The sequence below is a fragment of the Trachurus japonicus genome, chromosome 12 (assembly GCF_045865225.1).
Source record: "Trachurus japonicus isolate A0001 chromosome 12, Traja_1.0".
In the NCBI taxonomy this organism is placed as follows: Eukaryota; Metazoa; Chordata; class Actinopteri; order Carangiformes; family Carangidae; genus Trachurus; species Trachurus japonicus.
The window spans coordinates 19,732,661-19,745,863 of record NC_140918.1 but is presented as its reverse complement, the minus strand read 5'-3'; the positions used below and the strand labels follow the sequence as shown (position 1 = coordinate 19,745,863).

Sequence of the window (13,203 nt, the reverse complement as noted above, 5' to 3'; positions counted from 1 at the left end):
TCAGATCCTCCTCACCCACATGAAGCCATTAAAAGAGGCCCGGCAATACAAAGTTCCACAAAGATACAATGAGGGGTTAGCGTGGTTGTCAGAGGAGCTGGTAAAGATTATTTCTCCTCAAACAACAAAATAGATGACTGTCACATGACAAGACTGAAACCACAGCCATGTCTTTCTGCTGGATATAAGGAAAACAGCAGCAACTCGCTAATGTAGCTAAGCGTAAAATCAGGAAGCAGAACAAAACAGCTAGTCTGGCAAAAACACATTTTTGTTGTGATGCGATCCGGTAATGCTGACAGGGCCAAACCTGCTGTTTCCACTGTTTCCAGTAAGAAGACTACACTAAAGTAATGTTACACTAAGCTACATGCACAGTAGCTACAAATACTGTATACTCCTGTAGCGAGAAAGTGTTTAAGCATACTTCCCATGATGCAAAGTTGTTCCTTCAAGAACCCCATGTTTACTAATGTACTTAACATTTAGACAAAAGCATAAGAAAGTAATTCTACTGAGATATTGTATATGGAATTAAAGTCAAATCTGTGTTTCTGTGAAAGTGAAACTTAATTTCTTGGACTTGTCTTTCAGTATTGTCTTAAATAAGACTCAGACAGTATTAAAGAGAGAACAGTGATCCACACACTGGAAACAGTGTGTATACTTGAGATGAGACGGAGAAACATAGAAGGGGTTAATGCCCCTGTTTCCTGGAAATCCGTCTACTGTATTAGGGGAGACTTTAAACCCCTGGACATATCATCACTTCAAAGCACAGTGGTAGAAGAATCTGTGTGTGTGTGTGTGTGTTTGTGTGTGTGCGTGCGTGTGCTTATGTGTTGCATGTGAGTGTGTGTCCTGGTGGGAGCTCAGTACAAGGGACACAACTTGGAATATCTCTCCTTCCTAATCTCCTCTTCTGAACGTGCAAGCGCTTAAGCCTGGATAACGTAGCCGTGATTATGGATGATTACGGATAAGTGGGTCGGACGGACGATGGGTGGTGTGTGTGTGTGTGTGTGTGTGTGTGTGTGTACTGTATGTATGTTTGTCTGTGTGGGCGGGAGGTTGCTGGGCAGAGGTGGCTGCTGGTGTGTGCCACCACAGCACCAGGACTGATGAAATCAACTGGTGTGTATCAGGCAGCGAAATTGCTATGAAAATTTCATATCCATTTACGATTATGTCAAAGAAAGCAGAAGCACTTTGATTTATTTACTGCTGATATGTAAAGTTTAGCGAATCTGAAGAGCAACACTAACAATCTTAGGGGCAGGAGACGACTTCATCATACTATGACAGCTTCTTATGTGTGGATGTTTGTTTTTGGTTTTGCTATGATTTCTTTTCATTCTCTTTAGGAAAATTAACAATTCATCATTTTACAGAAAGTCGAGGGAACAGATGCAACGAAGAAGAGCTCAGCTGCATCACATCAAACTACGTTGATGTGTCTAGAACTGCGAGCCAGCTGAGAAAACAGGAGGCCCCAATTATCAATCTCCTATTTCTGAGCATTGCTGTATCCAATTATCAGCTTCACTGCATCCAAGTGAAAACTAAACACAGCCATACGGCTCAAAATAACTTCAAATCCAGGGATTGAGGATTAAAACAGCACACACAAAAACTGTACTAAAATAGTTACATGATGATATGGATTTATTCCTCCCTTTGAGGTTTTACAATGTTCTTATTGCTGCAGTTATCATCTTATAGTGCATAACTTCTGTCGACCCTGTGAGGAATTCTACACTGGTGCTTCCAGTCGTGTCTGGCTGTATAGTCTGCGGTCACACAAACAAACATGAATGCAGGTGTTGTTTTTAAACATCTACAGCAGGAAATGCTCCTGACACATGTTGCTACTTCACAGCCGTTTTACTGCACGGGCAAGGGTTGCCAAAGGTTACAGAATGCACAGCGCAAATCAGTGTCAATCAACAATTAGATTGTGCTGTACTGTGTGGCACAAGGGACTACACACCAAGAGATAGTTCATACAGAGCTGGCACTGGCAGAAAAGCAACATCTGTGTCTGCCCTCAGTCTGATTTCAACAACACCAATGTAAATGTCTTCTCCTCTCGTCACTGTATAACGATCATGCTTTTCCTGTGTAGGAAAATCCGCCGTGTCTGGGGCGCTTGTTTCTACTATACTAGCAGACTCACTGATCCTGCTCTCCCTCCCATCCTGTTGTGAGGTAAAACGCGCCATTTCCTGTGCACCACTGCGAAAATGTCGACTGTCGACGGGAAAATTCAAAACAACAAATACTGAAAAATACTGCAAGAGATTTGCAGAGCTGATTGGCTTAAACTGTGTTGTGTCATCTCATCTAGTAATGGCTTTAATGGGCATGAAAAAATCACGCACTATAGCTTTAATATTCTGCAATAGTCAGACCCCATGCTGACTTTAGAAAGCATTGTTAGACGTCAGCTGTGTGTAGAGCTGGTCAGTCAGTCTCTAGTCTTTTCTTTTTTCTCTCATTTCATTTCTGCATGAAATCTGCAGCAGGCAGAGCAGCAGGCACATATCTAATACAAAACTATTTTCTTATAATGCTGATTTTACACAATAGAACAAGGCCAAAAATATATATTATTATTGTTTTTACTGGAGAAGAATGTATTCATTGTCCATTTGTCTCTGCTCTGTGAAGAGAATGTAGAGAAAAGGTAACATTGGGGGTGTTTTTTCATGAAAACTGATCAAATTCCTGCATCTACGCAGCAGGGATTATTGAAATCTCACAAAACAAAGGCAATGAGACATGATAAAAGACTGAAATTGACTTTTTGTTTTCTAAACTAAGGGAAAGAAGTTTCGGAAGGGCCTGGTGAAAAGAAACATAATGGTGCAGCTATACACTGAACATGAGTTTGTACTGACCTCTTTGCGGTGACGGTGACCTTCCTGTGGCAGAGGACGGAGACCGTGTTGGGGGACGCTCCTCTGCCGGGCTCCACCAGGATGTCCCACAGCGCTGAGTCACTGGGCCGCGCCGCACTGAACGACAGACCGGCTTTAACTGACGCCCTGCAGCACATACGCACACATACACAATCCAGTTAGTACAAAGTAGAGCATACATTTTAATCATGACTATTAGTGGGAATCTCATTAACTCAGGTTTCATGCAAGACTAAATGAAGCATCATACATTAACAATGCATTATCATCAACCAAATGACACCAACACTGTACAATACAGTATAGTCCACTGAACAGATATGTCTGCTTTGTTAGCCATCACTTTGTACAGTATCTGCTGCATGCTTGCTGCACAGTGTCTGCAACATGCATTTGATTGCAAAAGAATGCGTTATGCTTCTGTGTATGCATGTTAAATGTTTTGTATGTATGTTGTTTTTGCCTAATTTGCCTTTTATATTGTGCCAAACAAGGTGAGTCGCTGACAGACTAATGTGGCACAGGCTGCCGGCTGACTGAGAATTAGAGGGGGTATTTATTTCCCATTAGCCCTAGGGAGAACTGGGAATCAGTTAATCAGATGTCTGATTCAGACACACACATCAGTCTGCTGCGAGAGACAAAACGCTTATTATGAATGATGTGAATAGACCAGACAGTCCCGGTGGTCCAATAATCACCAAGAGCTTTGTTTTTGTTTTTTTTTAAGCAGACAGCCCTCTGATAATGATAATGATGTCACATCAAATATCCTTGGATGTGGTCATGCAGCTGTTATAGGAGTGTTAAAAAATAAAACCACATTTTAAAATGCTCCGATTCCCAAATCTGCACTCACACAGACACCTAGCTACAGGGTGGGAGGCTCATGTGTTTCGGAACAGGCCAATTCTTTTTTTTTTTTTCTTTTTTTTTCATGGCAAAAATTCAACAAGTTGTTGGAAACCATCCAGGGAGAATTCAGCCTTTGCTTTCTGGAGAGTTTCACTCAGCACCTGCAGATTTGTCAGCAGGATATTTATGCTGAGAATAATTTGAAAAACCTCCACCTCAATAAGGTGTTGCGCACTGTGAATGCCTTTGAATTAATGTCGCTGAAATAGTCTCGAGAGGCAGTGTGACGTGTTGGAAGTATGCACTTCACACAAAGTAGACGGCGGCCATGAAAGAATGCTTATTGTCCACGAAAGTCGAGGTAAACACATTCACAATGCTATTAAACCTCCGTCACCTGTCTCCTCTCTAGATACCAGGAAGGACGGACCCACACTTTCATTATGTCTACCACAAAGATTGTTCCTGCCATCAGCCGGTTCACACACAAACTTTGGATTTATTAGAACAACTTTTCTACGCTACTTTCTCGCTGTGACACCAGCCCATCCCCCGCATGGTCTGATAGTGAGAGATTAAATCTATACAGCCTACCGCTTAGCTAAAAACTGAACACTTGGGAATATTATATATATCATAATTACCATATTATAATTTTGTATTGCATGGCTGTCTGGTTATTTTACAGAGAGGCATCTCATTTCCTGTTATAACAACCTGTTGTTTGTCTACAAACAGCTGAAGAACATTAACTCTGACAGATGGAAAGACACTTGCAAACAAAATCTATTTATACTAGAATAAGGGTCAGTATGCATATCCATGCTCAGAACACACACACGAGTCTAAATACACATGCTCGCAAATACTGATTTGTGATCAAAGAGCAACCAGACTAATCAATAACCATTGAGACTGAGGTCAAGGTCAGAGTTGTTTGATGGACACAATACAGCATGCATGAGCAAACATGCACGCTTCTAGACACACACATACACACACTTGTAATTCTATCTTTGTGAGGACACTCGTAATATAATGCATTTCCAAGACCCTTCTCATAACCCTAACCACCAGTAACCTCAGTCATAACTGTCAAACAGGCATTTGAGGGCGTGTCAGAAAGAAAGGACCAGTGTCCTCATTTTGTCAGGAAAATAATGTTTTTGTAGTCATAGGTCACTTCTGGGGACATTACATAGACTTGCATGCATTTCTTGGAGACTAACCACAACCATTTGCTAACCAAACAAAACCTTTTCCTTGATCTTTACCACTGACAGGAAGAAATCAGATTTTTTTTTCCTCAGTCTGAGGCACAGCTGCAGTCCCCATTTGGACAAGCTGAGCCCATTTAACTGGTCTTTAGTCAAGCATTAGTCCCCAAAAGTAGCTTAGGATAGAAACACACACATGCAAAGTGCAACTGGTCTTTGAAGCAAGTTGGCAAACTGACAATTGAGAAAATGCTGGATAAAGAAACCTCTGGGGGGGAAAAAAGGAATCATGATAATAAACCAAAAATGAACTCAGTTTTATTTTTTTTTATAATTTGTGATTTGCGCCCTAAAAAAAACAATACAGAACAGGTGATAACAAGTTTTTTTTCTCTGATCAAAGTATCGTGTCACTGCCAGTTGAGCTCTGAGTCACGGTCACAACAGCACCTGATGACCAGCCCCCTCCCATGGGTGCAAACCACTTCAGCCAGCTCCTGTTGTGTGTGAAGGGGCTTTAACTCAATGCCAGGATCTTCCTGTCCCGGATCACTGGCTTTCTCACCCAGAAGCACACACAAGCCTCCCTGTGGAGAAACCTCATTTCGGGCACTTCTCTACTCACTCTTTGTCTTTGTCAGTCACTGCCTGGAGTTCATGACCACAGGTGGGGGACAGAATGGATATCGACCCATAAACCCTTCAGTACTATTTTACCAAGCTCGTTCAATCTCTTTAGTTTAAAACTGTGAAAGCTGGAAAGCTCCCAACTCTGTTGTTTGCCTGTTAATTCCATTAGCCATTCATGCAGAAGTGAAAGGTTTTTTCTCTGGTTATTTGTTATCGGAGAGCACTTTATGTGTCCCTCATATTGAATCTAAACATCCTGCTGACACTTCAGCATGGTTTATTTTCATTATTCAATGTGAAAGTCTAATGTAGAGAAATATATAGTTTGTCTCTTTTTCTGTTATACTGTATCTACATATTTGCGAGATGGCAAAAATATTTATTATTCAGTTTGATATGATGCATGTGAGAACAGTGGGTTTATGCACTGCCTGTGTCCTTAACAGGTGGGTATATTGGCCTTGCAAAACATGCACATGCACCACACACACGCACACAGATGTACATTGTTAATCCTGGCAGCCAGCCCTGATCATCTCTACCCCAAAGGGTTAACCCTCCTGATTCATTTTCAATCAGGGCCACAGATTATCTGGCCTAACCCTGCTGGAGTGGACTCAATCTTGGGCCAAAGAGTGAAGTAGAGCAGGGATTTCTCCAAGGAGGAATCAATCACTTTGCCAAGCTCCTCAGAGCTAGCCTTCAACTTGGACTTAAGTGCTGGACTCAGTCCCCACTTCTTGTCCAATCTCATTCTGGATGTGGCAGTGGGTCAGGAATACACAGACTGAAATCACTGACCTGACTGGGGTGAACGTCTACGCTACGGTCAGTGAGCCCAGGTTTGCGGAATATCAGGTGAAGAGGCTGTAAATCCTCCCAAATAGTCAAAACAACAGCAGATGTTAAAGGGTCAGCGTCTCTCTACCGATTTGTATTCACGTAATTTCAACAATGCTAGCAGAGCTCCATTCAGGTCACTGGGTCTGTGTGTTTGTGTGTGTATGTGTGTGTGTGTGTGTGTGTGCACTGTTTGTGATATTTGTGAGGAGCACTGGGATTGACCGGACACACAGCCACAGGTTTAACTGCGTGTCCTATGGATTAATACACATATCTTAACATTTCTCTCCATTTGCCTGCATCCCGCTGCAGATTACCGAGCGACTGGTACGTCTGCAGCATGATATCACTAAATCATGGGATTAGAGAGAAATTTGTCTTGCGTTTCAAACAAAACCATTAAGCTGAGTAAAGACTAGAAACGGAAACCTCACTGCAGTGGCTTTACACTTTACTGATCTGAAACATGCTGATAAAAACAATTTCGCTCCACTCAGTGATGTGCATCAAAAGGCAGCAAGTAGAAATGTTCACAGCAGACTGAGCCATGTGTTTCAATGTGACAGGGCTGCTTTTTTTTTATTAAGTTCACTTTTCTCCAAAGGAGTCGGGGGGATGATACTTATTTGTTTCCTGCTCCAATAAATAGATGCATTATTTATGAAGTCAAATACCCAGAGAACCTTGTTGAAATGTTAGTGGGATGTTGAGATATGAAAACTGGTGAATCATTTCCCAATTATTTCCCTGTTTATGGAAGAGTGCTCTCCATAACTCCCCCACTAACTGAGAAGTTGAGCAGACAGGATATAACATGTCAGTAATTTATGAAGCCAGAGAAAGTGGCAGATAACACCAGTCATGTTGGTGCTCAAGCATTTTGCGGTGTGGCCTTGATGGTGAGCCATATCAGTATTCAAGTGCCTTAAGTAACCATTTAAATGCATGGAGCTTATCCCTCATGAAGATGCTCAAATATACTGTACATCATGATGATTCAACTGGGTCTCAGTCTCTTTTTCTGCTTCACACGTTTCAGTGATAATTAATTTTTATGTGTCTCCACCTTAACTCTCGTCTCTGCAAACTCAGCAACATAGCTGAATAATTCTAATGTTTTATTAAAGTGATTTCTTTTTTTTTTTTTTACTAAACACCATCTGAAGGGCCACAGTGCAATGTTAGTATACTTGCTACAGCATGTGTTTAAACTACTTAAGTGTAATATTCGTTAATCTCTAACTAAAAGGGCAGAGACAGGTTTACAAGATACCCAAATAGATACCCAAATCAGGCAACAACATCTTTTCAGTGCATGCAAAACAGCCAATAAAATATGTTCTTAAAGTCAGACCAACCTCTACAGAACAACACATACATGTAAAATCAACGCAAGCTTTTCAAAGAAGAGTATAAATGCTCGGCTTAATTGTAAGCATGGAGGATGGGGATCTCAACTTGCTCATAGAGTACTGTGACTTGGCTTTCCCTGAAGAACTTAAGGCTTGACTTCAGATCTGCACTGACAGATTTGAGATTTGGCTTGGACTCGACTCAAATAACCAGAGGCTTGGCTTGGTGTTGCCCCGAAAGACCTCATAGCAGCTCAGCAATGTACCCTCACTATCAGAGGCCAGGGTATAATTTAATGTGAGAGGATGGGTCAGTGTAAAACAGGTGCTCAGCTCAAGAAAAATATATTAAATTTCCTACAGAGTAATGAACAGGGCCTTGGAAGGTGCATTTTTTATTCGCTGCATGTATCAAACGCTCCCTACAGACTGGAAACTAGGTGAAACAGGAAGCCCAGCTCAGACTGAGGCTAACAGAAGCAAACCATACCACATTGAGTAATCTATTACAAAAATAGGGAGGATCTCTCACCTGAGTGTGAAACTTTCCAGAGTAGATGTGCTGGCTAGGAAAATGTAAAAAGTTGACACATCTGTGGTCTTCAGGGGCTTGGAAGATGTTTGGATCACCACAGAGCCTCCCAGCCTCAGCCGAAGGAAGGTGGGGTTTCCTGGTGGAGTTCTGAGCAGATTAACACTTCCTATCCTCCTCATGGGTGTCCCTGATCCACCAGAATCCCTTCCTCTGCCCACTCCAACACGTTGCAGGCTATCCTGCGGGGTGCACTGGCCCGTCTGGTCCCTACGACTCTGGAAGTAGACCTCCACAAAGTTTCCCTGAAGCCCCTTAATTCCTTCGGTTTTTCCAGCCTCGCTGCTAGAGCTTCCTGATCGGCTGGCGGAGCTGAACCAGACCGGTTCTGGCTTCAGCTGTGCCACGCAGTATCCACCTGGAGACACCAGGCAAGCTCCACGTACTTCCCTCGTCTCCCAGAATGCATAAGCCGTCACACAGTGAGCTCCATCCTTTGCTTTGCCTCCACCACTTTTCTTCGCGTTATCTTCTCCAGAATCCATCCGTTCCTGTCCAACAGTGATGTTGCTTTCCGTGGGCATGTGGAAGAGGATCTTAACAACGGGAGATGAGGAACGAACCTGGCGGCCCAAGATGACTGGCAGGATCCTGCGTCCGCTGAGGAGCAGGTCTGGAGGAATCGGGGCGTCTACTCTCAGGGGGCCATATGAAGCGTTGACAGCAGACTGGGCCATCCCAGTGCCTTCTTCAGTGATGAGAAAGGTCTGAGTCTGAGCCTTCAGGCTGGAGTTGCCTGATTGCTCTGGGCTGTCCTGCCTCAAAATCACATGGTCCACATTCAGGACCCGAAAGTTCACAGTGGGATAAACTGGCGGTGGTGTGAAGGACATCCCAAGATCTTCAGGAACCTTCTGACTCTCGGCCACTGGGAGGGAGATAATTTACAAAGAGAGGTTAGAGCAGTGACTTCATTTTACTTTTAGGTGTCAAATCTGGAATATGTGTCACTTACAAAATCATTTTGTGACTGCAATTGCAAACATTTTGTGGGGATGACAGGAGGATGATAGGTTAAAAAAGGTATCACAGCTGGAGAAATACAGGTGAGGATGGAGGACGGAGGGGTGAGTTGTCACCAAAAGGGTCATCTTAAGGAACCAAGGGTGATGAGAATCAGGGTAAAGGCAATGACACGATGCATGATGCATCAAATTTGACCCATCCCCTTATGTTGTTCCTGTATTGAAAAAAGAGGATAAAGCAAATAAAAACAGAGAACATGTTTACTGTGGAGGAACGTGAGGAGTGTTTGGTGTTAGGCACGTCTGAACAGGCTGGAACAGAAAATTGAATGAGATGGAGGCGACTGTAATCCCGTCTCGTAAAGCTGTGCTGCACGGTGCTGGATTTGATGAACTTTTTACACATCAGACATCTGCGGAAAAGTAACTTAAAAAGCAATTACTGCATAATTACGAACATTAACTTTTAGGATCATCAAAACTGCTGTGTAATGATGAACTTTTTTTTCATAGTTATGTATACTCAGCGTATTTTGGGCACTGCAAGCAACTGTAAACACTGGCTATCCCTGTCCTTCAAAGGTGAAGGGGCTGATTTGTCCTCAGCAAACCACTGCATTTAACAGTCTAATGATGGGACTCAATTGTAGCTGGAGAAAACAACAACAACAAAAAACATGTGTTGTAATTTCTATCTCTAGCCTGTGCAAAGTAACCAGATGGTCGCAATAAGTGGTATTATTGTTTACAGGTTGCAGATGAAATGCTCAGCCAAATGAAACTCTAAATGACTCTTTATCAGAGAATTGAACTCGTTTTATTTGTCATTATAGTTTCCTTTCCTGGAAATAAAACAGTAGATTATGTAAACTATCACGCTGATTCCTGTGCTCAAAAAGTCAAAATTACACTTGTCCACTGACACAAATTAGGCTTCCTCCTCTCTACATGATACCACTTGTGCGCAATGCAGAAAAAAAGAACGACATCTGGGTGTTAAAAAGGCTCTTGAAACTTCCAGAAAGCTGTGTGTGACGGCTCCCACTTCGTTCTGCCAAAGACACTTGGTGCTTTGCCATCCTCCATGTTGAAGCGCTCTGGAATTAATGTTTGTTATTTGACTTCCCCATCTCCTTGCAAAAATAACTTATCTAAAAGCAAATGCAGTGAGTGAGTTATGTATCATTCTTTTTTCTGATTTTCAAACCATATTTCATGAAAACATCTATATGTAAATCAATTATCTTTCTGAAGGGAAAGGAAAGTCTGCGTGAAAAAAAAAAATACAGATGTCAGAGTTAATATTAAAAATGTAGTATTCAGAAAAGCACACAGGAAGCTGTGTTATATATTCTACAGATCACAATGATGTGGTAAGGAGTTTCGCATTAAGGGCCAATTTTGATACTGGCTGGTGCACTGCACATCATATCTCCATGATTTCTGCAGATTTAAAGCAAACCAGAGGTTCTTCACTTTCTATTTTCTTATATTAAAATCGTTTCTGTCCCATGGGTGTTTTTATTATATTAGAACTAGTTAGATTTCTATGCTGATTCATATCTGAGATTATTAAACAATTATTTGATTTGAATATGATAAATAAAGATTAAAATAAAATAAAATAAATATACGTACTGTATATAAAGTCAAAACATCTAGGAAATGTCAAGTTTGGTGTTTTCTGTGATCTATGTTCTGCTCCAGAGGATGAGAGATGTGAGGAAGAGAACCTTTTCTAGGTTTTTTTAGGACTTTTTTCCTGTAGGAAAGAGCTGAGTGCTGGAATAGGCCGACCTGAGCTCTCTCTCAAGGTTGTAAATCCATCTTAAAATATACCCTTGTACTAAATGGCCCCACATAACATGGCAGTTTCCTGCAGGTCAAAGCAATTAACGGACTGAAAAGGACATAAAGTGGGAAATATCATTCTGTCTGGTTCAAAACAAGTCGGCATCATGTGTGATCATAAAGCATCTGGGAAAGGACATGATTCATAGTGAGAATGTGATCACATTCACATGTTGCTCGTAAACACCAGGCTGCGAAAAATGAATTAAATATCAGTGAAATTGTTTACATATTAATTTCCTGACCTGAAATACTACAAGAAAAATGTGAATCTGAGATACTTTGACTACTATTGTAAATGTTAGTTCAACCTCAAAAAGCCTCACTGACACAACAGGCGGTACATTTGCGACTGGACTGGAAGATAAGGCTGCCATGCATATTCATGGCTCCCAAGCAGAGAAGATATCAAAGGCTGAACCCTATCACTTAGACACGCATTAAGGACACAGCTGCACAGCTGAGTCCTCCAGTGGCAGGAAGACGACAGTCCCACATGTGTACTGTATGGTGGGAAATGCACATGCAGATATCATGAGCAGATACTGTACATAAACCCAGGCAATCTCAGAAAGTAGTCTTTCGCATGACATCGGTATCATAGAGAGACAGACAGCTTCCAGTGCAGGTTATCTTTAAACAACCAGGGAAACAGCTGTGCAACCTCAGCTTCAGGCCTCTTTATTCCCACAGATGCACAGTGGAAAGTATGGCGCCACTTTCATTTACACAGAGGGACAATGAAATGGACCGATGCCCTGGGTGGTAACCAGAAAAACCCAGAAAAATAAGAAATAACAGTCGTATATTACCTGAACACATCATGCAATGAATTTCATTTTCCCAGTTTGAACATTTTTCTGAGCTGTTTCTATTTTTAAAGCTCACTTCTCAAACACTACTTAATTTACCCAACCACATAATCTTTTAAAGGGCCTCCTTAAAATTTGTGCTACTTGTAGCCTGAAGTCAAACAGCAGCCTGCTACACCATCTTGTGCACATTTGATATCAAGCCAAAACCACAACTTCAATAATGCAAATCTGACATATCCAGAATATGTTTAGATCATCAAAGCAAATACAAGAGCATATGTACAAATTTCATCTCGATTAACGTTGCCTTGTAAACACAGCTGAAGCCTCTGAGCTACACCCAGTCCAGTGCAATTATCTTCATATATGTGAGGCGTTCACAATTGGCACGTTCTTTGGGTGTGCTCCAACACAAATGAGGCGATTCAGACCAGCAGAAGCTATTTAGCACGAACTGAGGAGCAGACACAAATCTCACCTTTAACAGCTGTGAGAACAGCCACCGCGACAACAAGGAGCCGCAAACGAAGATGAGAGTTGAGCTTCATTTCAGCAAAGTTGGAGGTTGTGGTCAGTCAGTCACTCTGCTGCGCGCTCCGAGGGCGCACCAGGCTAAGCTTTGGTGACTTTCTCAACTCGGCTGGAGGAAACCGCTGGAAACAAATCATTACATTGTCTGATGTCCGATGAAGTTACTCCCTCTGACTGTTAAAGGATCAAGCACGAGCAATAGCAAAATAATAATAATAATTAAAAATCATCCACACTAGAGCCTTCTCTTCTCTTCTCTTGTCCTGGCTTGTGTTTCTCCCACTGATGAGAGGGATGTTTTCCTCCGGTACCTCGGCTCCGGCTGACACGGTGGGACAGCAACAGGCTCAACTATTCCCATGCTAGAAATCAGTAAACATGTGCCGTCTGTCAGATTAACGAGGACCACGTGGGTAATCGCCGGTAGGGGAAGAGCTGTGCGCAAATTAAATGCACATGAGGTCAAGAGGATCAGTGGAGTCTCCACGAGTCATTTTAATGTTGATTTAACAAATTAACTATATGATTCTAGGCCAAAGGGCGAAATTATACTATGGGCTGGAGGCACCATGATGATTATAAGTGCTAGATTTGCTGTAAATATGAAAAATAGTAGTTTAGATAGTAGTTC

The 13,203-nt window shown here is 42.0% G+C and overlaps 1 protein-coding gene across 1 annotated transcript in view; it reads right to left on the bottom strand.

Moving 5' to 3' along the window:
* Window positions 1–12,943, bottom strand: part of LOC146977499 (transmembrane protein 132D) — a 29,025-nt gene extending 16,082 nt beyond the window's left edge. The window contains exons 1-3 of the mRNA XM_085793800.1: window positions 12,520–12,943; window positions 8,351–9,278; window positions 2,901–3,047 (exon numbers count right to left, since the gene is read on the bottom strand). Coding sequence (XP_085649926.1) covers window positions 2,901–3,047; window positions 8,351–9,278; window positions 12,520–12,589 — 1,145 coding nt within the window. The 5' untranslated portion in view covers window positions 12,590–12,943. The remainder of the gene's footprint in view (window positions 1–2,900; window positions 3,048–8,350; window positions 9,279–12,519) is intronic.
* Between the last annotated feature and the right edge of the window lie 260 nt (window positions 12,944–13,203).